Here is a 23,988-nt window from a genome sequence, read left to right on the forward strand (position 1 = left end):
GGGGGATGGACAACAGAAATGTGGGTGAAATGAGGCAGCAATCGGTGAAAGACATGAAAAAAAAATGATAATTTATAAATGATCAAGGAGGCATGGGGGAAGGAAGGGGGAGGGGGGAAATGAGGAGCTGATGCCAGGGGCTCAAGTAGAAAGAAAATGTTTTGAAGATGATGACAACATATGAACAGATGTGTTTGACAAAATGGATATATGTATGGATTGTGATAAGAGCTGTAAGAGCTCCCAATAAAATAAAATTTAAATTAAAAAAAAATACAAAACCCTAACAAGCAAACACATCTAGTTTTTTTTTAATACCCCAAATCATTTAAATATTTACTTTGGAACTATTGCAGCCTAATAACTTGCAAATAATTTAGATCTCCTTTATGAATTTTGAGAAGGTCCAACATGCCCAACCATCTAGCTACCTCCATTTAAAATCCTGAAGGACTTAAATCATTGAGATAGTTTATTGAACCCTAACACAATCATTCACGCCAAATTCCTTAAAAATAAATAAAACAGAAGTTTTATTGTTTAAATTATCTTACTGTCAAGTAATCCAGAGGCAGCTGCACTCCTCTGGCTATAGGATCTCATTCCTTATTTCCACTACAAGTAGCAGCAATCAAGACAACCTTTAAATTTAGAGTGTGGTTCAATTCTCACCTTTTAGTAAAGTCTTAATCTCATGTTAAATCTCATCCTTAATCTCATCCTTGTTCATTAGCAGATAATGTCATCCAAAATGGAACTATAGCCACAAGGGTATGAAATCTAGAATTCGACCACAAAAGGGATTATGATTGGAAGGGCCATATTACTTTACTATCACTGAAGAATAGGGAAGCCTTCAAACAAGAAAATTCAAATTGAGGTTAAATCAGAATACGTAAAACTGGACAACAAAAAGAAAAAGGATGGAAGAGGGTAGTAAAAATAGAAATGACCATATGGATAGATATGGACATGGAAGCCCAAGAGCCATTTGTGAGACCTATAGGAAATAAGTCTCAGGTGATTTCCCTCTATCCATAATAGAGGGGTGGGAAGAAACAGGTTACCAGAGTGCATTGGAGAGCTGACTACAGAAGATCAAAATGACAAACCTGACTACTACAGTAAAGGTATTTATCTGATAGCCGATAATTGACACTTAAATCCAAACTCAAATCTGTATTATCAGTAAGTTGTGCGTCTTCCATTTAATATCAAAATCATTGGATGACACCTAACATGTCTTGGCTATTTTGAGTAGTGTTGTACTGAACTCTAGTGTACACAGATCTGTTGAATTCCTGTTTTCAATTATTCGAGGTATACACCTAAGAGTAGAATTGCTGGTTCACATGGTAGTTCTATGTTTAGCTGAAGAGAAACTCCTGAACTGTTTCCACAGTGGTTGTGCCTTTTAACCTAGTGAAAAACAACATGCTGCTATAGTTCAGTTTGTTAGGTATGGTTTTACAAAAGTTTCATAAGAAGACTTGGAAAATTAGAAGAAATATTCACCCTATCATAAATTAAATTTGCCCATACAAATACATATATTGTATTAATATAAATGTGTCAGAAGTCATTCTTAAGAGCTACTATCAGTACCTTCGTTGCCTGTACGTATTTACCCTAAGGGAAAACAATAATCAAATTTAGTATGGAATCATTGAGTTTTCCTGTACCTATCAGAATCCTGATTTATCAGGTAAGTGTTATGAATTCGATTGTGTCCCCTCCCTCAAAAAATGAATGTTTAAGTCCTAAATTCAATGCTTGGAAGTCCGGCCTCTGTTTTATTATTCTACTGAGCCATGCTAAGGTAAGTTGAGTCTTATACCTAACCCTTTGTGAGTGGTAATCTTATGGAAGAGGACAAGAGAAAAACACACACACACACACACACACACACACACACACACACACACACTCTGAAGCCAGATGCCATGGGAAGCTATAGCTACAAGCAGCCAAGAAAGGACAAGGTACACCCAGCACTAGCACCAGAGAATCTTTCTCTAAAACCATTGCTCTGATTTGGCCTTTTAGTCACCAAAACTGAGAGACAACAAATTCCTACTCATGAAATCCTGTGGAATTTTGCACTATGGCAGCACTAGGAAATTAAGACAGTAACAACAGTATAATATTGTCAGTTATATTTTCCATTAAAAAGCTTACTTGGTGAATGAAATCTTACTTCTTTCATTTAAATCCTTAGCATCTACTAGGCCAGATTCTCAACTAAGGAGGCACACCACATTTATCCATGAAGTTTAATAGAAATGCACCCACCTAGGATCTACTCGAGACTAAATGAATCTCTGTACTTGAAATCCTTGTGTAGTTGGGTATTTCAAGGTTTTTCCTCTTTACAAATTTCATTTACCCAATTTTGCAAATTAAATACCATATATACTCGAGTATATGCCAACCAGAATATATGCAGAGGTACCTATTTTACCACAAATAATGCATTAAAAATGTGCTGAAAAACTCAGCTTATACTCAAGTACATATGGTAATTTTAACCGAATTCTTTGAAAATATGCTGAATCATATGATTTTCAAAAAGTTATCTTGAATTACTTTATTGTCTTTATTTTTCATGCCACAAATAACTAAATTTCTTTTATTAGCAACTATGTTGGTCTAGGTAGACTAGAGAAACAAATCCAGGAAGATTCATGTGTGTGTAAGAGAGAACTTTATATCAAAAAGCAATTGTATGTAAAGAAAACATCCCAGCCCAGTCCAGAGCAGGTCCATAAATCCAATATTAACCCATATGTCTAATACTAGTCCATCAATTCCTCTTTAGACTCACACAGCTATGCAATGAAGCTGAATGCAGCAAGATCACAGGTCAGTGGGTGGAAAGTCTTGTAGATCCAGTGGCAGTGGAAGCATCTCAGCACTAGCATTGGCCTCCACGTGGCTCCTCCAGCTCCAGGGCTCAATCCATCAGTTTGTCTCCATGTGGCTTGTCAACAGGAATGTGAAGTAGAGAGAGTTTGTGTCCCGCCTCCAGAGAGGAATACAGGAGTTCCCAGAATCCACAGGAGAAGGCCACACCCACACAGAAGCCTCATTGGCTATGACCTGATTGACAGGCTAGATTCTACAGCCTTCACTCAAGTTGCCAGATTTTGTAACTGCCACAGTAAGTTGCAGCAGACATTTTATTGTAGAAAATTTTCAGTAATAAAATAATCATAGCCATTAAGTCTCTGTCATCTAGAGATAATTTTGTTTTTGATACTTGGCTATAAAAATTAATAGGCCAGTTATTGTTTTCTATATCAGAGGTTAAGCTTTTAAGACTCCTGCCCTAGAATCTATGCCCTGATTTGGACTTTTAGCTTCCAAAACTGAGAGACAATAAATTCCTGTTTTTGAAAGCCTGTGATAATTTTTGTTAGAGAGCACTAGGAAATAAAGACTGTAACAATAATATCATTGCCAGTTAAGCTTCTAGTTCCTGTTTAAAATGCTGACAGAGAAAGGTTGTATTAGGTATTTCCAACCACTGACACTTCAGAGAACAGACTCAAGGGCACAGGTGCTTCAACTGTAATCACTTGGAAGACTTCCAGGTCATTCCAGCAGCTTGAGTCAGGTTCCTAAGACTCTGTTGAGCCAAGATGCAGACAGTGCCTCATGAAATTGCTAACCCTTGATTCAAAAAAACAATGATTCATTGTATAAAGCTGAAAAGGAATATTTTTGCTGTGGTTTTTGTTTAAAATTATCTTTAATTTTTTAATGTTTCTTTTCTGGCTATATAAGGAAGCTCTTTCAACTCTTCTTATACTATCTGTAACCTACAATTTAATTCACTCTGCTTTTGTAAATTGGAATGAAGTCTTTTTCAGTGTTGTCTGTTTCTCACTAATCCATTTAGAACTTAGAAATTCCTATTAAGCCCCTTTAAATTATCATGGCTATCGAGTTATTTGCATAAATTCAGTAAGAATTTGTCTCTCATTTTAATAGGAAAAAAATTTACTTTTTTATTATTCATCATTTTATTGGGAGCCCTTACAGATGTCATAACATTCCATAATTCAAATAGATCAAACACAATTGTACAATTGCTACTGCAATCAATTTCAAAACATTTTCTTTCTTCTTGAACTCTGTGATATAAGCTTCCATTTATCCCCTTCCCCACACATCCCCCAGGAACACGTGTTGTTGTTATACATTATTATTATTATACTATTATTTTATATGAGTATATATGTGTAGAATATATGAATTGTTTATAATATAAAATATAGTAATATATATATTAGCCATATCTTACCGATCCAATATATCCATTCACCTACAATTCTGTTATTCGCTCCCCTCATGTGGGGTTATACAGTCATCATTGCTATCAGCTTCCCCTTCCCTCAGGGAATTATTAATTCCATTGCTGTTTCTGAAGGATCATCCATCCTGGCATTCCTGACATCTAATTATCTCAATTATACACGTGAACATACATAGGAAACAGAAACCTTAATAGTAAGGGGAGCACATATTAATGTGTGTTTCTTCAGTGCTATAACGCACCTGAATTCCTCATCATCCACACACACCCTTCCTCCTCCCACCCACCCACCCCCCTTCCACAGACCCTCTGTGAGGGCCTGCCTTGCAGGTGGTTTTTGGGTCTCCACTTTGAACAATTGGACGTGTTAATTGTGCTATCAAGCCCTTGATTTTTTTATTTCTTTTTTTATTTTGAATTGGGTGAAAATTGATAGAGCAAATCAGTTTTCCATTCAACCATACATGTTTTGTTTCATGTAAGTGATTATAATCACCACAATATATCATGTACGCTACTTCTTTCCTGTATTCCCCTTTCTATTCCTACCTCTTCCTTTGGAACTTTGTCCTTGGGAGAATATACGTATATGTGTATCCTCTTGATGTCAAATGACTGACTGTCCTAAGGAATGTCTACCTCCTTGGCGTTGCTGTTCACCATGGTGCCCTCTCTAGTGTTTGAATGCAACCTGAGGCAGAGGGGGGAGTTACCTATGTGGCTGGTAAATCTGGTCATTTTTATAATTTTGAGTTTTGTTCCACATTTTTATTCTACTCTATCCAGGGCATTCCATTTTGATCTCTTTAAGATTGGTCATCAGAGGTAAACAGGCACCAATTATTTGCAGTTCTGGTCTTCAAGTGGTGAAGACTGAGGTGCCCATAGTCCATTAGTCCTTTGTAAAATTATTTTCTGTAAGTCTCCCCACCCCGGCCCACCCCCCACCCCCCATCCTTTGCTCCAGACAGGGAAAGACCAACAGAAGCACCTTAGATGGTCACCTGTAAGCTTTAAAGATCTTAGTCACGATACACAAAAGTAGACTACAGAACACTGTCTCTGTGAATTACCTTAATGAATCTTAAGGTCCTCCCAAGACTATGCTCTCAAGCCTCCAAGCCCTGTGCTTCATTTCCTCCTGGTGTTTGGTTAGGGCTAAGAGGTCACAAACCATCCCTGTTTGCTCCATTATAAGCAACTCAGCAACTCACTGCCACTGAGTCGATAATGGGCAGAATAGAACTACCCCTGTGGATTTCCAAGACTATAAAGTCTCATAATTCTCTTGAGAAGGTTTCAAACTGCTGACCTTTGTGGTCAACAGCCCACCCTGGAACCACTACACCCAGGGCTCCAGACATGTTAAAACACATATAAATATGCTTAAAGAACTATCATTTGCCAAACCATGTATGCTCATATGTTAGTCTCTATTGCCTATTCACATCTGCTCATCTTGACTGCTTAGGATTCCACTGATAGATTATTGTTTGTTCGTTCTGATACTGTAAAATTGTATATATAATGATATTATCTTTGTTGTCTGTAATTCTTGTGTACCGAGCCACACTTACCTTTTTCTTAATGATATTGTGCTGTTCAACCCTGTTTCCTTTCCCTCTACCCAAATTAATGTCAATTACCTCAAAACTTCATAAGAACAGTTCTACCCTGTCCTATAGTATCGCTGGGAGTCACAATCAACTGGTTGGCAGTCAGGTTGGTTGGTTGGTTGGTTGGCTGGCTGGTTGGTTGGTTGGTTGGTTGATTGGTTATTTGTTTTGTTTTGGGGGGCAGTCATTAAATTATGAAAGGTGCATATCAGAGTTGTATCTTTTTTTAATAAATCACTTTATTGGGGGCTCTTACAAATCTCATAGCAATCCATCGTTCAATAGTATTAAGCACACTTGTACTTATGTTACCATCAACATTTCCAGAACAATCTTTTTCTACTTGAGCCCTTGCTATCAGCTACTCCTTTTATCCCTCTTCCTCCCCCACCCTCCCATTCTGGTGAATCATTGATCAATTATTTATTATTACTGTTGTTTCGTGTCTTATCCTATCAGTTGTTTCTCTTCACCCACCTTTCTGTTATTCATGCCCCTGGTTCTATATATCCAACTTTATGATGGATTTCCCTTTATCCCCCTCCCCATCACCTCCACCATCCCCCCTACCCTCATGATATCATTACTCCCACTACTATTCATGAAGGGGTTATCTGTCCTGAAGTCCATGTGTCGAGAGTTCTTATCTGTACCAATGTGTGTACTCTGGTCTAGCTGGATTTATAAAGTAGATATGGGTCATGGAAGTGGGGTGGAGGAAGCATTAAGGAACTGGAGGAATGATGTGTGTTTTATTGGTGCTATACTGCGCCTGGTTGAATCGTACCTTCCTTGTAAGCCCTCTGTGGGGGGATGTCCAATTGTCTACTTTTGGTGTCCATTTCAACCCCCCCCCCTTTCACATTGATGTAATTGTTTGCTTTGGCTCTTTTGATACCTGCTCCCGTCAATACCTCATCATCTCACAGGCTGATGTGCTTCTTCCATGTGCATTTATTTTCTTCCCTGCTAGATGGCTGCTTGTTTAACTTCAAGACACTAAGACCCCACACTCTACATGTTTTGATAGCTGAGCACCATCCACTCTCTTCACCACATTTACCAATGCATCCATTTTGTCTTCAGCGATGATGTCAGGAAGGTGAGTATCAAAGAGTGCCAGGTTATTACAACAAAAGTGTTCTTATATTAAGGAGGGCCTTGAATAAAGATCCAAAGTCTGTCTGCTGTCTCAATACTTAACATATAAATATACGTACATTGGCCTCTTTACCTTTTATTATAAATTAATGTATTTTATATATACACATACTTATAGCTATAACTCTATAAATATCTTTTGAATCCTAGTTCTTTCCTCTATTTCCTTTTACTTTCCTCTTGTCCCACTATCATGCTTTCCCTTCATTTGGCTCTCAGTAATTCCTCTCAGATACATAGCACTTGATTAACCCCCACCAGGCATTGTATGCCCTTCTCACCATCAATTTTAGATCTCTTGTTGTTCCCTGATTTTCGTTTTGTTTTGTTTTGTTTATTATCCAGTTAGTAATTTTCCCTCCCTTACCAGCTTTTCCCTGGTAATTGTCAAAGGAATTGTTTTGTTTGGGGTTGTGTTTTTTAGTTCTATACATAACCCTTCTTATGATAGCATATTAATATAATACAGTAGGGGCTTCAAAAACTTCATGGAAAAAGAAAATTAAGAGATAAAGCAATTTTACCACAAGCTTTTTGAAACCCCCTTAAATTTGTCTTCTAGTGGATGACTTGTTTCACTCAATATAATATTTTCCAGGTTCACCCACATTATAAGGTGCTTCATGCATTCTTAATTATTCTTTAATCTTGTTCACCATTCGATTGTGGGTATGTACTCTCATCCATCGATGGACACTTAACTTGCTTCCATCTCTTTCCTCTTATAAATAATGCTGCTATGAACGATAAAACATACAACTTTCCTCTAGTTCCTAAATGCTTCCTCCCCACCACCACCCACCACACTATCATGATTCCAATTCTACCTTACAAATCTGCCTAGACAAGAGGATGTACACTGGTACAGATAGGAACTAGAAACACAGGGAATCCAGACGGATGATCCCTTCGGGACCAGTGGTAGAAGTGGCGATACTGGAAGGATAGAGGGAGTGTGGGTTGGAAAGGGAGAACCAATTACAAGGATCTACATGTGACCTCCTCCCTGAGGGACAGACAACAGAAAAGTGGGTGAAGGGAGACTTCAGACAAAGCAAGATATGAAAATATAATAATTTTATATATTATCCATGGTTCATGAGGGAGAGAGGAGTGGGGAGGGAGGGGAAAAATGAGGAGCTGATACCAGGGACTTAAGTAGAGAGCAAATGCTTTGAGAATGATCAGGGCAATGAATGTACAAATGTGCTTGACACATTGATGTATGTGTGGATTGTGGTAAGAGTTGTATGAGCCCCTAATAAAATGACTAAAAATAACAGCAGCAATGCTGCTGTGAGCATGGGCGTGCCTATATCTGTTAGTGCGCCAGTTCTTCTATCTTTAGGGTATGTACTTAGTGCTACAATTACTGGGCAAAGCGTGCTTCCACTTACACGTTTCTAAGAACATGCCCTTCCTTCCATTTTCCACAGTGGCTGCATCAGGACACAGTCCCAGAAAATAGTACATAAAAGTTTCTATCTCTCCACACGCCTACCAGCACCTTTTATTTTCTGTCTTACTGACATTGGCTATTATTACTGGAGTGAGATGACATTTTAGCACTGTTTTGATTTGTGTTTATCTAATACTGAAGCCTCACTTTAAAGACCCACACTTGACAAAAATGCATGTTTAATCAAAGGTGACACACCATTTTTAGGGAACAATAGTTTGGCCATGCTAAGATGCCCATTGAGCCCTCCGAAAACATGACTCAGTGCCTGGCCGATTCGGTCAGGTCTTAGCAGGTGGAAGTTCTTCCTTACAGAACTATATCAAATTCTGTGACCCTTGAGATGAAAAAAATACACCAAATTTATAAATAGTATAAGTGAAATCTAATGAAGATATTTTTTGTGCTTGGTTTGCCAAATTTAAGAGACCAAATAAAAGGCTTTTAAGAGGCTAACCTAGAATTTCTAGTGACCATTTTAATACAAAAAGTTAATTTTGTTGATTTAAACCACACAGTTCTAGGTAGAGAAATTAAAATTAAGAAGGTTTCTGCAATAAATTAATACCTTGGTGGCACATGTAACCAAGACCTGAGGTTTGAAAAAAAGGTTCTTAGAGGAAATTACCTCTAGGCCAAGACCAGAAAGACAGGTTTCTTCAAGCAGATGGGACAAGAAAGCAGAAGATTTGCGCTTTAGACATAAAGAATCATAGGAAGGGGTACCCCCACCACACACACACACAGAACGGATGTGATGTCAGGGGGATAGTGCATTTGTAGTTCATTCCACCAGGTCAGATTGTCAATCAAGCTTTCTATAAAGAGATTCTGAAAAGATTGCATAACAGTGTGCAACAAAAAAGGCCTGTTTTGTGGCAGAGAAGTAGAGAAATATAAGGTGAACTATGGCAGCAAAGGCATTTAAATTCACTTTATCGTGACAAATAGTCAGTGGGAGTGTTAAAGTGTTTAGGGTGGAGGATTGTTCTGAAGTCACTGTCTGGCTTAGAATAATGGATCCACCACATACTAGCTGTGTGACTCCTGACATGTAACTTATGTACATGGTATAACCGTCTACTCATGTATAAAACAAAAGTCACTATAACCATTTACCTCATAGGGATGCATGAGTTTTAAATGGATTAATGATACAGGTAAACTACCTAAACACAAAGGCAATAGTATTAGTAACAGTAGTTGTCTTTTGGCGAAATTACTCTAATGTCCTTTGGATCATTCTAATAACAATGTAGAAAAACTTCAATAGGGATAAAAACAGAAGTAATACAAATTGGGAGAATGTGAATTAAGGAAAGAACCTTAGAAATAAAGAGAAGTGGAAAGATTTATAAATCATAAAAGAGACAAGAGCCATGGGCTTTGGTAACTTACCCTTTCGAGGAGTTGGGTAGAGGAAAGACAACTCAAAAATAAATACAAAATAACTGGCTTAGAAAGGAAGTATAAAACAGGCTATCCATTGAGCCGAAACACCCAAGAGCTGCCAGTCTCTGTTAGACAATGTGTCTGACACACCAGTAATACAACAATGAGGATGGAATGCCCAAAGAATCTGCCCATAGAATCACAATAGATAACATACCCAAGCTACATTAAGAAGGAACTGCATTGGGAAAATGGGGAAAGGGTGTAAGAAATGGCCTGAAAGTATGAAAGGATCTGCAGTTTGTGTGAAACAAGGAAAGTCATACAAAGCTGAAGAGTTAAAAGCAATTAAGAAGTATGACCTGGGGACTGCCATTTACTCTTGATGTGCTTCTTTTTCATTCATGCCTTCTCATCTCCTTTGGTTGCAAGCACTCACCTCCACAAATTTCTAGTCACCTCTCATTATTTGTACATAGTTCAACATGTCTTAAAGTGTTTAAAACCAAACTCATCCTCAGCTTTACTCTTCTCCACCAGGTTCCCCACAAAAAAAAAAACAAACAAACTTTCACATGTAATCTCTCTTGTTGCCCTTTTATGCTATCTATCGTCCTTCCCACTCCCCTAAGGAAGCCAACTCTTTCAGCCCTTTCTTACTCCTCAGCTGTAGCCCTACAATAGCTACCTTAGTAGCTAATGACCACTAGTTTGCCACCCAACCAATCCATACCAAAACCTCTCTCAGGTTAATCTTTTAATAAACTAATTGTGTTATCTCACACTCTGTCCATGTCCACTTAAAGATTCAACCCTGGAAAGGCCTTCGATGGCAGCTAAAATCCAACCTCGCTTACTTTTATACTTTTTCTCTTCTAGTGCTTCCCCATAGAAAGCCCTCCAGTGTATCAACAAAAATCTAATCACAATTCCTGAAATGTAACTTGGTTTGTCCTATTGATTCTTCTATTGCCAGAGAAAAATTAACTCCAAGAAGCTATATCAATGCCTTTGATGAACTAGGAACTCCACAGGGTAGAACCAAAGTAATATTGGATCAATGTTATTTCTTTGAATTACACACTACTTTCAAATGACAAAGTTAGAGGTGGTGAAACCTGTTATGACAACCTTTGGAGATAAGAACTGAAATAAAGGAGGCAGGGAGCAATGACAACAGCATTCCAAGTAAAAGGAAAAGTACGGCTTACTGGTGAAGTGTGCTTTTGAGTCAGTGTGCTTCAAATCAGTCAGTGTGAACAAGCTCTTGGGTTAAGCAATTTGCACTGCAACTTTCTTATTTAAACTTCAGTTTGGGAGATGATATTATACATCTCCCAGCAGGACTGAGAAGATTTGAAGACAATTTGATTCACACACATAAAACAAGGAATAGAGTGCTGAACAAACTCCTTACCATCATGGCAAGCCCCACTCATAAAGGCCCTGCAAGGTATGGTAGAATTGTCCCACAGGATTTCCAATCCTGTAATCTTTTCGGAAGTAGACTGCCATGTCTTTCTCCCATGGAGTAAAGGCTTTGAAAGGCTAACCAGCTGAGTGGCAGTAGAAACAAGAAAGTAGCTCACAGGCAAAGGCATGCACACAGAGGGCATTTGAGTCTAGGATGAAGCATGGATCTATTATTTATATGATGGAATTTTACGCTTTTATGTAAGCATGAAACCAAGGCAGAATGAGCGAACTCAAGAGTCCCACTCCTCGCCATGGTATCTGTGACACTACATCCTGCAGTAGGACCATTTTGTATACTGTCATAAAACAACAAAAGGCAATGTATATATATGAGAAATAATACCATGTCTGTGCATTTGGTCTTACATTTTAGTCTCATTTACTTTCTCTTCATTGCTGATAAGAGGATGAGATCAGTACAGTTTCTAGAGAGTTACCACTATTAGACAAGAAATTTAAAAAGCATACTACCAGAAGAAAACAAGAAAAAAGGAACATTTGTGAATTAGAGTGTCCAATTCAAAAACGGCCTCAATGGTAAAGCATAATTGTTTTTAGAATGTGGAAATATTTTTTGCATTTTCTGTGTACAAAATTTATATTAAACTTAAAAAGAAGAAAATAATGGCTAGAGAGAGCACAGCAGCTGACCTGTGGAGCGAGTTGAGTGTCTTTGGGCAAGCAGCTTTCTAGAAGAGTGGGGTGCCTCCAGTCACTTGCTCAAGTAGTGCAGAGGCTTGGCCAGCCCATGAGGCTTGAGGGTAGCAGAGGTGAAGTAAACAGGCAGAAGGTGAGAGTTAGAGAGGACAGGAAGCAACCACAACCTCTGGCGTCTCAAAAGGTAAAGCCACAGCGTACAACGTCAGAGAGTCAAGATCTTCACCAGTTCAATTCTAGAGAGTAGGGTGCTTTTCACAAGTGCCAAGAGTATGGAGTCAGATCTGTTGTGCAAAGCTGAGTAAGTAGGTGGGCTGCTCATGTCCATGGGGCAAAAGTAGAGAGACTACAGGGATCAAGGGGATGGAAGGGGTCACTACTCAGTTGACTGGAGGAATGGAGCTGCCCAAACTAAGAGAACAGAGTTGCCATCTCAAGGGGCCTGACATGGGGAACCGAAGTTTAGGACACAGGAGGCTCCACCCAGAATCCAGAAAGGCAGCATCCTGAGTGTGGAGGGCAGGATCATTACCCAGAGGAGCTCAGAAAATAAGATTAATTTTAAGCCTAGAGAGCTAAGATAAAGCGTTTTGTGGGAGTTTTGCTTACTTGGTATCCATTATCATACCTGCTTTTCCTCTCCCATTTGGAATGGAAATGTCTACCTAGTGCCTGTTCCATCGTTGTACTTTGGAAGCTAATAACTTTATCCTATATTCACAGCTTAATAATTCTGTCCCAAAATGGAATTTGAAGTTGGAGCTGACTTAAAACTTTTATATGATGGGGTGAAACTGTTTTTCATGCAACACAGACCTAAATTTTAGGAGGCCACTGGGCGCTATGGTGGTCCATTGGTGACACATTGGGCTACAAATTGCACCCCAGGGCCCTTCTATCCTGTCCTGTAGGATCACTATGAGTCGGCATTGACTGTGGCAATGATTTTTAGTTTGAAAGGGTCAAATGTCATCGATGAAACTGTTTCCCCTCAAAATACATGTCACTTTGGCTGAACCATAGCCCTCAGGGGGTTGGCAGTACTATGATGATGCAATCATAAAAGCAATGGGGAGGATGGTGGAGGACTGAGCAGTCCTTCCTTCTGCTGTAAATGAAGTGGCTATGAGTCAGGACTAACTCAACAGCACGTAACCACAACAACATGATGCCGTTCCAGATGTGATTTCATTGCTTGAGCAAATGAATACTTCTCCTGGTACTTGGTATGCAGCTATTGATTTGGCTAATGCCTTCTTCTCAATATCAGTTTCAAAGGACCACCAGAAGAGGTTTGCCTTCACTGGGCAGAGGCAACAATATACTTTCAAAACTCTCCCCCAGAGGTACATCAACTCTTCTGCCCTGTTCCATAATTTAGTCCGAAGGGAACTTGATCACCTGTCTATTCCACAAAATGTCACACTGGTCCATTATATTGATGACATTATGCTGATTGGACCCACTAAGGATGATGTATCAAAGACTCTAGATTCATTGGTACAATATCTGCATACAAAAGGTTGGGAAATTAACCCAATGAAGATTCAGGCACTGCCCACATCAGTAAAATTTCTAGGGGTCTAGTGGTGTGGGGCATGTCGAGATAGTCCTACTAAAGTGAAGGATAAGCTATTGCATTTAATGTCCCCAACGACTAAAAAAGAGGTACAATGCCTAGTGGGTCTCTTTGGATTTTGGAGGCAATATATCCCTAACTTGGGTGTTCTATTTCGACCTGTTTTTCAAGTGACACGAAAAGCCTCCAATTTTGAGTGGGACCCAGAACAAGAAAAGGCTCTTCAACAGGTTCAGGCTGCTGTGCAAGCTGCTTTGCCACTGGGACCATATGATCTTGACCCAATGGTGCAAGAGGTGTCAGTTGTAGATAAAGATGCAGTGTGGGGTCTTTGGCAGAACCCTATTGGTGAATCACAGCATAGACCGTTGGGATTTTAGAGTAAAGCCCTGCCATCCTCTGCAGACAACTACTCCCCCTTTGAAAAACAGCTATTGGCCTGTTACTGGGTCTTAGTGTAGACTGAACACCTCACCATGGCCACCAAGTCATCATGAGGCCTGAACTACCTATCATGAACTGCGTATTGTCTGACCCACAGAATCATAAAGTTGGACGTGCTCAGCAACACTCCATTGTTAAATGGAAGTGGTATATACAAGATCGAGCCAAAGGAGGACCTGAAGGGACAAGTAAGCTGCATAAAGAAGTAGCTCAAATGCCCACAGTCTCCACTCCTGTCACATTGCCTCCTTTCTCCCAGTCTGCACCTATGGCTTCCTAGCAGGCTCCTTACCATACTTTAACTGAAGACCAAAAAAGTCATGCTTGGTTTACGGATGGCTCTGCACGATGTGCAGGTGCCACTCGTAAGTGGACAGCAGCAGCGCTACAGCCCCTTTCTGGGATCTCCCTAAAGGACAGTGGTGAAGGGAAATCTTCCCAATGGGTAGAACTTCAAGCAGTGCACCTGTTCATTAAGTTTGTATATAAGGAAACATGGCCAGATGTGAGACTGTATACTGATCCATGGGCTGTGGCTAATGGCTTGGCTGGATGGTCAGGGAATTGGAAGGACCATGATTGGAAAATTGGTGACAAGGAGGTGTGGGGAAGAGGTATGTGGACAGACCTCTCTGAACGGGCCAAGAAAGTAAAGGTAATTGTATCTCACTTGAACGCTCACCAAAAGATTACCTCTGAAGACGAGGACCTTAATAATGAAGATAAGATGACACGTGCTGTGGAGACTGCCACTCCTCTGCCACTCTTGTGGCACATGAACAATGTGGACATGGTGGCAGGGATAGAGGTTATGCATGGGAACAGCAACATGGACTTCCACTCACCAAGGCTGACTTGGCCACTGACACTGCTGAGTGTCCTATTTGCCAGCAGCAGAAACCAAAATTAAGTCCAAGATATGGGACCATTCCTCGGGGAAATTAACCAGCAACTTGGTGGCAGGCTGATTACATAGGACAATTTCCATAATGGAGGGGACAGCATTTTGTTCTTACTGGAATAGACACCTACTCTGGATATAGATTTACCTTCTCTGCACGCAATGCTTCTGCCAAAAGCATTGTGGACTTACAGAATGCCTCATCCACCGGCATGGCATCCCACATAGCATTGCTTCAGATCAAGGAACTCACTTCACAGCAAATGCAGTGGAGCAATTGCCCATTCCCATGGAATCCACTGGTTGCATCATGTTCCTTATCATCCTGAAGCTGCTGGCTTGATAGAATGATGGGATGGGCTCCTAAAGACACAATTACGGCGCCAAGTAGGTGGCAACAACTTGCGGGGCTGGGGCAATGTTCTCCAGGAAATTGTATATGCTCTAAACCAGCGGCCAATATATGGTGCTGTGTCTCCAATAGCCAGAATTCATGAGTTCAGGAACCAAGGGGTGGAAGCTGGATTGGCAGCACTCACTATTACTCCTAATGATGCCCTTGCAGCATTTTTGCTCCCTGTCCCAACAACCCTGTGTTCCTCAGGCCTGGAGGTCCTGGTCCCGAAGGAAGGAACTCTCCCACCTGGAAACACAGCATGGATTCCACTGAACTGCAGCTGAGAATTCCCCAGGGCCACTTTGGGCTTCTCATGCCTTTGGGTCAACAGGTCAGAAAATGTGTCACTGTACTGAGTGGTGTGATTGATCCTGATTACCAAGGAGAAATTGGACTGGTGTTACATAATGGAGGTAAAGAAGAATATGTCTGGAATCCAGGAGATTCCATTGGCTGACTCTTAGGGCTACCATACCCTATGATTAAAGTAAATGGTAAATTACAGCAACCCAATCCTGACAGGACTTATAATGACCCAGACCCCTCAGGAATGAAGGTCAGGGTCACCCCACCGGGCAAAAACTACAGCCAGCTGAGGTGCTTGCCGAAGGCAAAGTTAATACAGAATGGGCAGTAGAAGAAGGTAGTTCTACCTATCAATTACGACCACATGATCAATTGCAAAAGCGAGGTTTGTATTTGTCAATGTATTTTCTTTTTATGTGCTTATTGCATATCTTTCCTTTGTTCAGGTATGACATATAAGATACAATTAGATTCAGTGTGTTTTCATTCATATGTATGATAGATGATTGATGATAAGTATAAGTGTGATTTCATCAATGTCCGGAAATTATATAAGTATATATGGCTAAAAATTTTGTACAGGTGCCAGGTTGGCAAGGGGTGGATTGAGATAGTTAGTTTATTGTGCCAGCCTGGCCGATAAACACATGTGGGATTAATTGAAGGGCAGAGAGATAAATGGCTTGGTGAGTCTTGCCTTTATTGTCTCTCGCTCTTTGATCATTGGACTGCCTTGCTTGTTCTGCACCTCAATTTGCAAGCTACACTACCTGTGGGACACCTAACCTGTGAACTGTGTTGCTGTAATTTGAGGTCCCTTTAAGACTTGCCTGGCTAGAGAATTGGAATGTATATCTCTGGAGTTGGGGACTGACTGTTGGTGACCTGGCTGACAGTTGGTGACCTGCTTGTTGTTTGCTGCCTGTGCTAGGATAGCCTAAAGCTCTCTACAGTGGACTACCTTGGCAGGCCTCAAGACCTGAAGGACTGCTAGTGTCTTACAACTCTATCAGGGAGTGAGCTGCACTGAGCCATTTGTACTGCTTTATAATTTAACTGTTTCTTTCTTGTATTATATATCTATCTGTATATAATTTAACAGTTCATTTCTTGTGTTATATATCTATCTTTATAAATATATATATAATTATCAGCAATCTGGTTTTATCTCTCTAGAGAACCCTAACACATCTATCCAATGACAAAATCAGTTCTATAACATTGTCTTGATGTCATCAGCCAATCAGTTATAAGAAAATTACTGGTAGCATGTAGCACTCTCACTCAGGTCTTGGCCGTGACCCCCTTATAAGATAGGTTACCATGGGATGCAATCTTTTATCTTATAAGAAATAAAAGGAGACAAAAGAAAGCAGAGAAGTCCGTTGTACTACTAAGAAAAAACAGCTCCAAGGTACCAGCACCAACTACTTCCTAGAACCAGAGAAGATTGATTTCAAGACACAGGCCCGTCTCCAACCATGTCTAGGCCCACAGAAATAGAAAGGAGACAAGGACCTTCCACCTGTTGTCATTTTTTCGGCATACTAAACCAAAATCAAGTCTATCACTGTTGAGTCAACTGTGACTCAACAGCAACCCTATAGGACAGAGCAGAACTGCTGCCCTCACCCCAAGGTTTCTAATTCTGCAGTCTTTATGAGACAAGCTGCTAAATCATTCTATCGTGGCGTGTCTGGTGGCTTTGAACTGTTGACCTTTTACTTAGCAGCTGAGCACTTTACACCTTGTGTTACCAGAGCTCCTTCTGTCATATTAAAAATTTATTTTAAAATAAAACAAATGGAATAAATTCATCCCTTCTCACATATCATATTCTCTAAGACAATAAATCTCTAGATACAAAATATTAAAAATAAAACATTGATAAGTCAACCTCTATATAATTAATTCAAGTATTACTATAAGGAAAGAACAGACTATAAGAAGATAAAAATAAAAGTATATACTATAAAGATTTAATAACATCAAATTTTTAATGAGGGCTCTTTTGAAATGCCAAATATACACCCCATAAACTAAGAGTGTAAAAATATGCTGAAACGCTAAATATCCAACCTCCAATCGCTTCTTTTTATCTACGAGTTTCAACATAAGGAAACACACCAATTATTTGTAACTTATAGGTTCTTCTAGATATATTCCACATAAAGCCTTTTATTTTCCCCTCTCAGAGTTGATCATGAAAAAGATATCATAGCTATTAACATATAATAATGGTATCAGTGGTAGCAATAGTTGTGAGAACAATACTCCAATGTTAAGTGTCTGTTAAAATTATGGGGTTCCAACCTGGTCTCCAAAGTCCTCTGGGAATTTCCACAAGACCACAGGATCTGTAAATAATTAACACATATCATTAATGAAAGATCCAAGAAGGAGTTCAATTACAAGTTTAAAATATTTAAATTATTTGAGCTACTTTAATTATACTGTAAAAATTTTGTTTAAACATTACATTGATCAGTTTCATTTTATTTCATTCATTAACTGAATATTTTTAACTTTTAAAGATTTTATGGCCATTATTCAGTTTAGAAACTTAAGTTTTTATTTACTTACCTAGATTTTAGGATTCTGGAATATAAATGATCAGATTTAATCTCAGAAAAATATTAGTTATCATTTTAAAAGAGAATTGTAAATATGTAACCAATGCTATAAAAGTTCTCAGGAATGAGGCCAAACTACATCATTTTTAATTGCCATCTAAAGTCCTCGTTAAGAATCTATAAAAACTGTAATAAAGATTGCTTTATATTAAAGATCACTTTTGAAATACCATGTTTTTATTATATAATCCAAAACTGACGGCCATTGAGTCATTGTCAATGCATAGCAACCCTAGCTGACAGGGTGAAACTGCCTCCCGGAAATTCCTAGACTGTAAGCCACTCTGGGAGTAGAAATGCCCATCTTTCTCCCTTGAAGTGGCTAGCGATTTCAAACTGCTGGCCTTGGGATAGCAGCTTAACTCATAACCACTCTGTCACCAGTGTTCCTCTTGATTATATAAAGCATTAAAAAACAGTGAGTTTCTACAAGGCAGCAAGTTATAAAACATCATTGTATTTAAAGTCTGTGAGATGTCACCAGTTGACATGACCCTTCTAGCCATCCTTTAACAATCCTTCCACGATGTACTACAATTCAGGACTCTCTATGTCTTTGACTTTAATCCCATTTTGGACGAAGTTCTCTATGAAGGACTCAGCTGGCTGTAGTCTGACTTTATTACATCATGTGACCTAAGTGACTATCCTTTTTTTTCCTTGGGGATACATTTTGATGAAAAACAAAAACTACAAGCCTTTCCTCTGTGTATAAGATACCTATCTGAGACTCAAAGAGAAATCCAAGGACCCGAAGTAGAAGAGCAGATGCAAGATCTCTTTCTGAAGTGGTGCAGACTAAAACCCAAGGCACCAGAGACTATGGCAGGAGACCTAGGGACAGAACAAAGGAGCCTCAGAGACCAGAGGCAAGGAGATCAGGAACAAAACAGAGAAGCAGTGGCAGGACTACGGGACTGTGAGGCAGAGTGACAGGTAGGCTTCCTGGCCCATGGATGCAGAGGTCAAGGGGCCATGCAGCTGACAGGTGGAAGAACTGAGAGAACTTGGCTGCTGGATGCAGAGCAATGTTGGACCAATGACTGTATCCTCAGTGTTGACTGATCCTGACTTGTGGCAACTTGTTGACTCTCCTGATAAAACTCCCATAGTTAAAATTGATTGATATTTTCAATTCAACTCACAGACAATGAATGTGGCCTGTGACTTCTGTGTGGTCAATGCAGCAAGCCCGGCACAGACACAGAGCATGGGAGGAAAAGTTGGCGTCAGAATAGGTAAAGGCTGGCATGTGGATGTATGCCCAACTCCTGCCTCTGGGAGACAGGGAAGCCACTGTAAGTCATATATGGCCCTCGAAGATGTTTCACATAGTATTTAAATTATATATGATAGCTGTAGGTGATTTCAGTGAATTTTTTGCAATATGTTGTGTCTGGTTAATTCACATACTTTGAAACCTGCAAGAAACAGAAGCTGCGTAAGACTAAAACATGTCAAAAGAAAATTTTAATATTTCCCATAAATATGCACCATCAAAGTCAGAAAACTTAGAAAAACAAAGCAGTTTTATCAAATTCTAGCTGTCACAGGTTTCACAGAACATACACATAATCAATATTACTTTACAAATAGACTAACTTTTTATTTTCACAATTTCTCACAATACTTGTCTTCTACTTAGTGTACTAAAATAAAGTTCTCACTTTTAATTACCATAACTAAATATTGTGTTTATATACTTATATGTTATTTCTCTCTTTGGACTGGTGATCGAGTCAAATCATTGACCTTCTGGGTAGCAGCCAAGTACTTAGCTATTGGGCCATGGGATCCTTCACTGATCTATAAAGAACACTTATTTTACAAAATCCCCAACAATTAATATGTTTAATGGTATACTTAAAATAAGTTAACTTGATTTCACTCAATATTCTATGTGATGCTAGAAAGAGGAAAAAGCCCTGATCTTCCAGGCTCCACAAAATGCAGATACACAAACACATGTCAAAAGGACAATCCTTTTTATTTTTTTGAGCAAAGCATTATTTTAAACAACATGCCTTTCAAGAACGCTTGAACTCAACTTGAGAATTCACTAATCTAACACTTTCAAACAGTGATGCATCAAATATAAATGAACAAAAACCATTAAATAATGTGTCTTTTATTCTTTCACTTATGGAGATAAAATGGTTAATTAAACAGGAAAGGGCTCAGCCACTGTTGGCAAAGATGAGAATTTAAGCCAATATTCTGGTAACATTTTAAAGTGTATTATGGTACTAAAATTATCCTCTTAAAACCAATGTCTTCCATGATATTCCTTGCTGACCTTTAGCGCTAAGGGGGACAACACTAGAGACACAGTGTGGGAATCCGTCCAATCTGACACCACCACACTCAGACGAAACACTAAGGGTATGCAACAGAATAGCAAGGGGAGCAGAGCGAGGAAGTCCATGGGGAATACCAAAATTAGACTCTGAGATCAGGGCGGGGCACTCCATCAGAATCAACTGGAAAAACACACTTAAGGTCAACAAACAGACCTAGAAATATTTACAGGTTTTCCTTTTTTGTCATTGTTTTTGTTGTTTGCTTTGCTCTGTCTTGCTTTATGTGCATATTATTATCTCTGCATGTCTATCTAAAGAAGACCAGAGGGATAAACAATCTGAAGGAGAAAACATCAGGCCTGTGGTTCTGGGGGACATGGGAGAGGGGGAAGTGGGGGAAAGAAAATGAGTGTTAAAAAACCCAGGGACAAAGGAACAACAAGTGATCCAAAATCGATGGTTAGGAGGATGTAGGAGGCCTGGAAGGGCTTGATCAAGGGCAATGTAACCTAGAGGAATTACTGAAACCCTAATGAAGGTTGAACATGATGACTGGACAAGAAGAAAGTAAAAGGAAATAGAGGAAAGAACTAGGAGGCAAAGGGCATGTAGAGAGGTCTAAATACAGACATGTGCATATGTAAATATTTTTATATATGAGATGGGAGAAATAGATCTATGTGCATATATTTATAGGTTTAGTATTAGATAGTAGATGGACATCGGGCCTCTACTTAAGTACTCCCTCAATGCAAGAACACTTTGTCCTATTAAACTGGCATTCCATGATACTCACCTTCCCAACAGGATCGCTAAAGACAAAGCGGATGCACAAACAAATATGGTGAAGAAAGCTGATGGAGCCCAGCTATCAAAAGATATAACGTCTAGAGTCTTAAAAACTTGAAGGTAACCAAATGGCCATCTAGCTGAGAAGCAACAAAGCAACCATGGAAGAAGCACACCAGCCTGTGTGTGATCACGAGGTGTAGAAGGGATCGGGTATCAGGTATCAAAGAACAAAAATACAAATCATTTTGAATGAGTGGGGATGCAGATTGGGGACCCACGACCCAACTGTAGATAACTGGACATCCCTTTATAGAAGGATCGCGGGGAGGAGATGAGCCAGTCAGGGTGCAGTGTAGCAACGAAAAAATATACAACTCTCTTTTAGTTCCTAAATGCTTCCTCCCCGCCCGCACCCCCGCAGCCCGCACTATCATGATCCCAATTCTATCTAACAAAACTGGCTAGACCAGAGGATGTACACTGGTACAGATAAGAACTAGAAACACAGGGAACCCAGGACAGATGATCCCTTCAGGACCAGTGTTGAGAGTGGCAATACTGAGAGGGTAAAGGAAGGATGGGGTGGAAAGGGTAAACCAATTACAAGGATCTACATATAACCTCTTCTCTGGGGGATGGACAACAGAAAAGTGGGTGAAGGGAGATGTCGGACAGTATAAGACATGACAAAATAATAATAATTTATAGATTATCAAGGGCTCATGAGAGAAGGGGGAATGGGAAGGGAGGGGAGAAATCAGAAGCTGATACCAAGGGCTCAAGCAGAAAGCAAATGTTTTGACAATGGTGATGGCAACAAATGTACAAATGTGCTTGACACATGGATATATGTATGGATTGTGATAAGAGTTGTATGAACTCCCAATAAAATGATTTTTTAATGTCTGCCTTAAGCATTGTGTTCTTTAAGAATCATCTATATAGGGTCAAATTGGCAACAGCAACTCAAAAGATTAAATTGGAATCTCAGGGGGAAGTGAGTGCATATTAATACAGAAGATACCTCAAAAGCAAAGGATGAGGATGACTGCCTAATTCAAAAAGCGGTCATCTGTGTTAGTGAACTGTATCTGCAGAAGTTATTGAATTGGTGGTTTTGCTGTGTGTATTCTAAACAGCAACCAAATAATTTCTCTCTTTTAAAGGACAAAATGATACAGAGAGGCATATAATCATTTAATCTACAATAGAGAATTATTAAGAGACTTTGGGATGAAGAGATGTTAACCGACACTACGTTAGACGTGCAAAGGGTGGTTTGTGCTACAGAGAGAGTAGGGAAAACATTCCAGATTGGGAAAACAACATGCGTGAAGTCTTGGAGTTAAAAGACAGTAGATGATCTTTTAAACACTAAAAATTAAGGATAAAAATAGAGGAGCCCTGGAAGAGAGTAGTAGAAACAGAATTTCAAGGGATAAAGATAGAAACAAGGGCCACACTATAATTTTAAAGGTATCCTAAGCCAAAACCAAAACCAAACTCACTGCCATTATATCAATTATGACTCAAAGCAACCCTACAGGACAGAGGACACTTTTCCATTGACTTTCCAAGGCTGTAAACCTGTATGGGAGCAAACCGCCTCATGATTCTCCTGCAAAGTAGCTGATGGATTGGAACTACCAATCTTGTGGTTCAAAGTCCAACACATAGCCCACTATGGCACCAGGCTCCAGAAAGGGAGTCTAAGAAGCCACTCAATCAGATAGGGGCTTAAACCAAGTGAAAAGAGCAACCAGAAAAGTAGAAAAGGTACGGACAGAGTGTGAGTATGCATGCAATCTAGAAGATAAGGAAAGAGATTGTATCTAAAAGAGATACTGAAAGAAATACATCTAAATATTAAAAGGTGAAAGCACAGAGTGACAATTATAATCAAAAATAAAGTCATAAAAAAGAGCACCCTCAATGGAAGACTGGGAAATACGAGCGCGGTATAAGGATGGAGAGGGAGACAGTCAGAGGAAAGAGGTAGAATGCATGAGGCAGACTGTCAAAGAAAGGCTGCACATGAAGAGAAAAGGAAAAGGTGATGGAAAGAGACATAAAGATGAAACGCCGGTTTGTTTATTTTCTTTCAGTACATGAGTATGTATAACAACTAATGGAAATTAATAAACCATCAAGAGCCAGCAAAAAAAAGTGATATAATAGCCTGAGAAGGCAAAAAGGACAGGGTCAATATTACAGACAGTGAGATTAGTGTTGGCAGAAGTTAGAGAACATATTCCCTTTTACAGGAAGAAAAGAAAATATAAAGACCCAAGTAGCTAGAATATGTAGTACAAAGAGTTTTTGTGTAAAAACTGCTAATTTTTCTTGAGTGGTAAGTGCAAAGCTAAGAAAGAGGTTGTTGGAAGCTTAGAGAGAAAGTGTGAAATAACTCTTTAAGGCTCTGTTGTACATTCAATTTAAGTAGGTGTCTGACATGGCATTCAAGACAACAGTGTGGAATTTCTCCATCATCATCTAACACATTAGGTGCAAGAGGTAATTGGCAGAATCAGTATGGGCAGTGGCAGTACTAGGGAGG

The 23,988-nt window shown here is 39.4% G+C and overlaps 1 protein-coding gene across 2 annotated transcripts in view; it reads right to left on the reverse strand.

Annotated features, from left to right (window-relative positions):
- Positions 1-23,988, reverse strand: part of DENND1B (DENN domain containing 1B) — a 315,144-nt gene that overhangs the window by 215,368 nt on the left and 75,788 nt on the right. For both annotated transcript variants that reach the window (XM_075528710.1, XM_075528703.1), the window contains exon 3: positions 18,020-18,063. In XM_075528710.1, the coding sequence (XP_075384825.1) occupies positions 18,020-18,063 (44 nt within the window). The remainder of the gene's footprint in view (positions 1-18,019; positions 18,064-23,988) is intronic.

The sequence above is a fragment of the Tenrec ecaudatus genome, chromosome 1 (assembly GCF_050624435.1).
Source record: "Tenrec ecaudatus isolate mTenEca1 chromosome 1, mTenEca1.hap1, whole genome shotgun sequence".
NCBI lineage: Eukaryota > Metazoa > Chordata > Mammalia > Afrosoricida > Tenrecidae > Tenrec > Tenrec ecaudatus.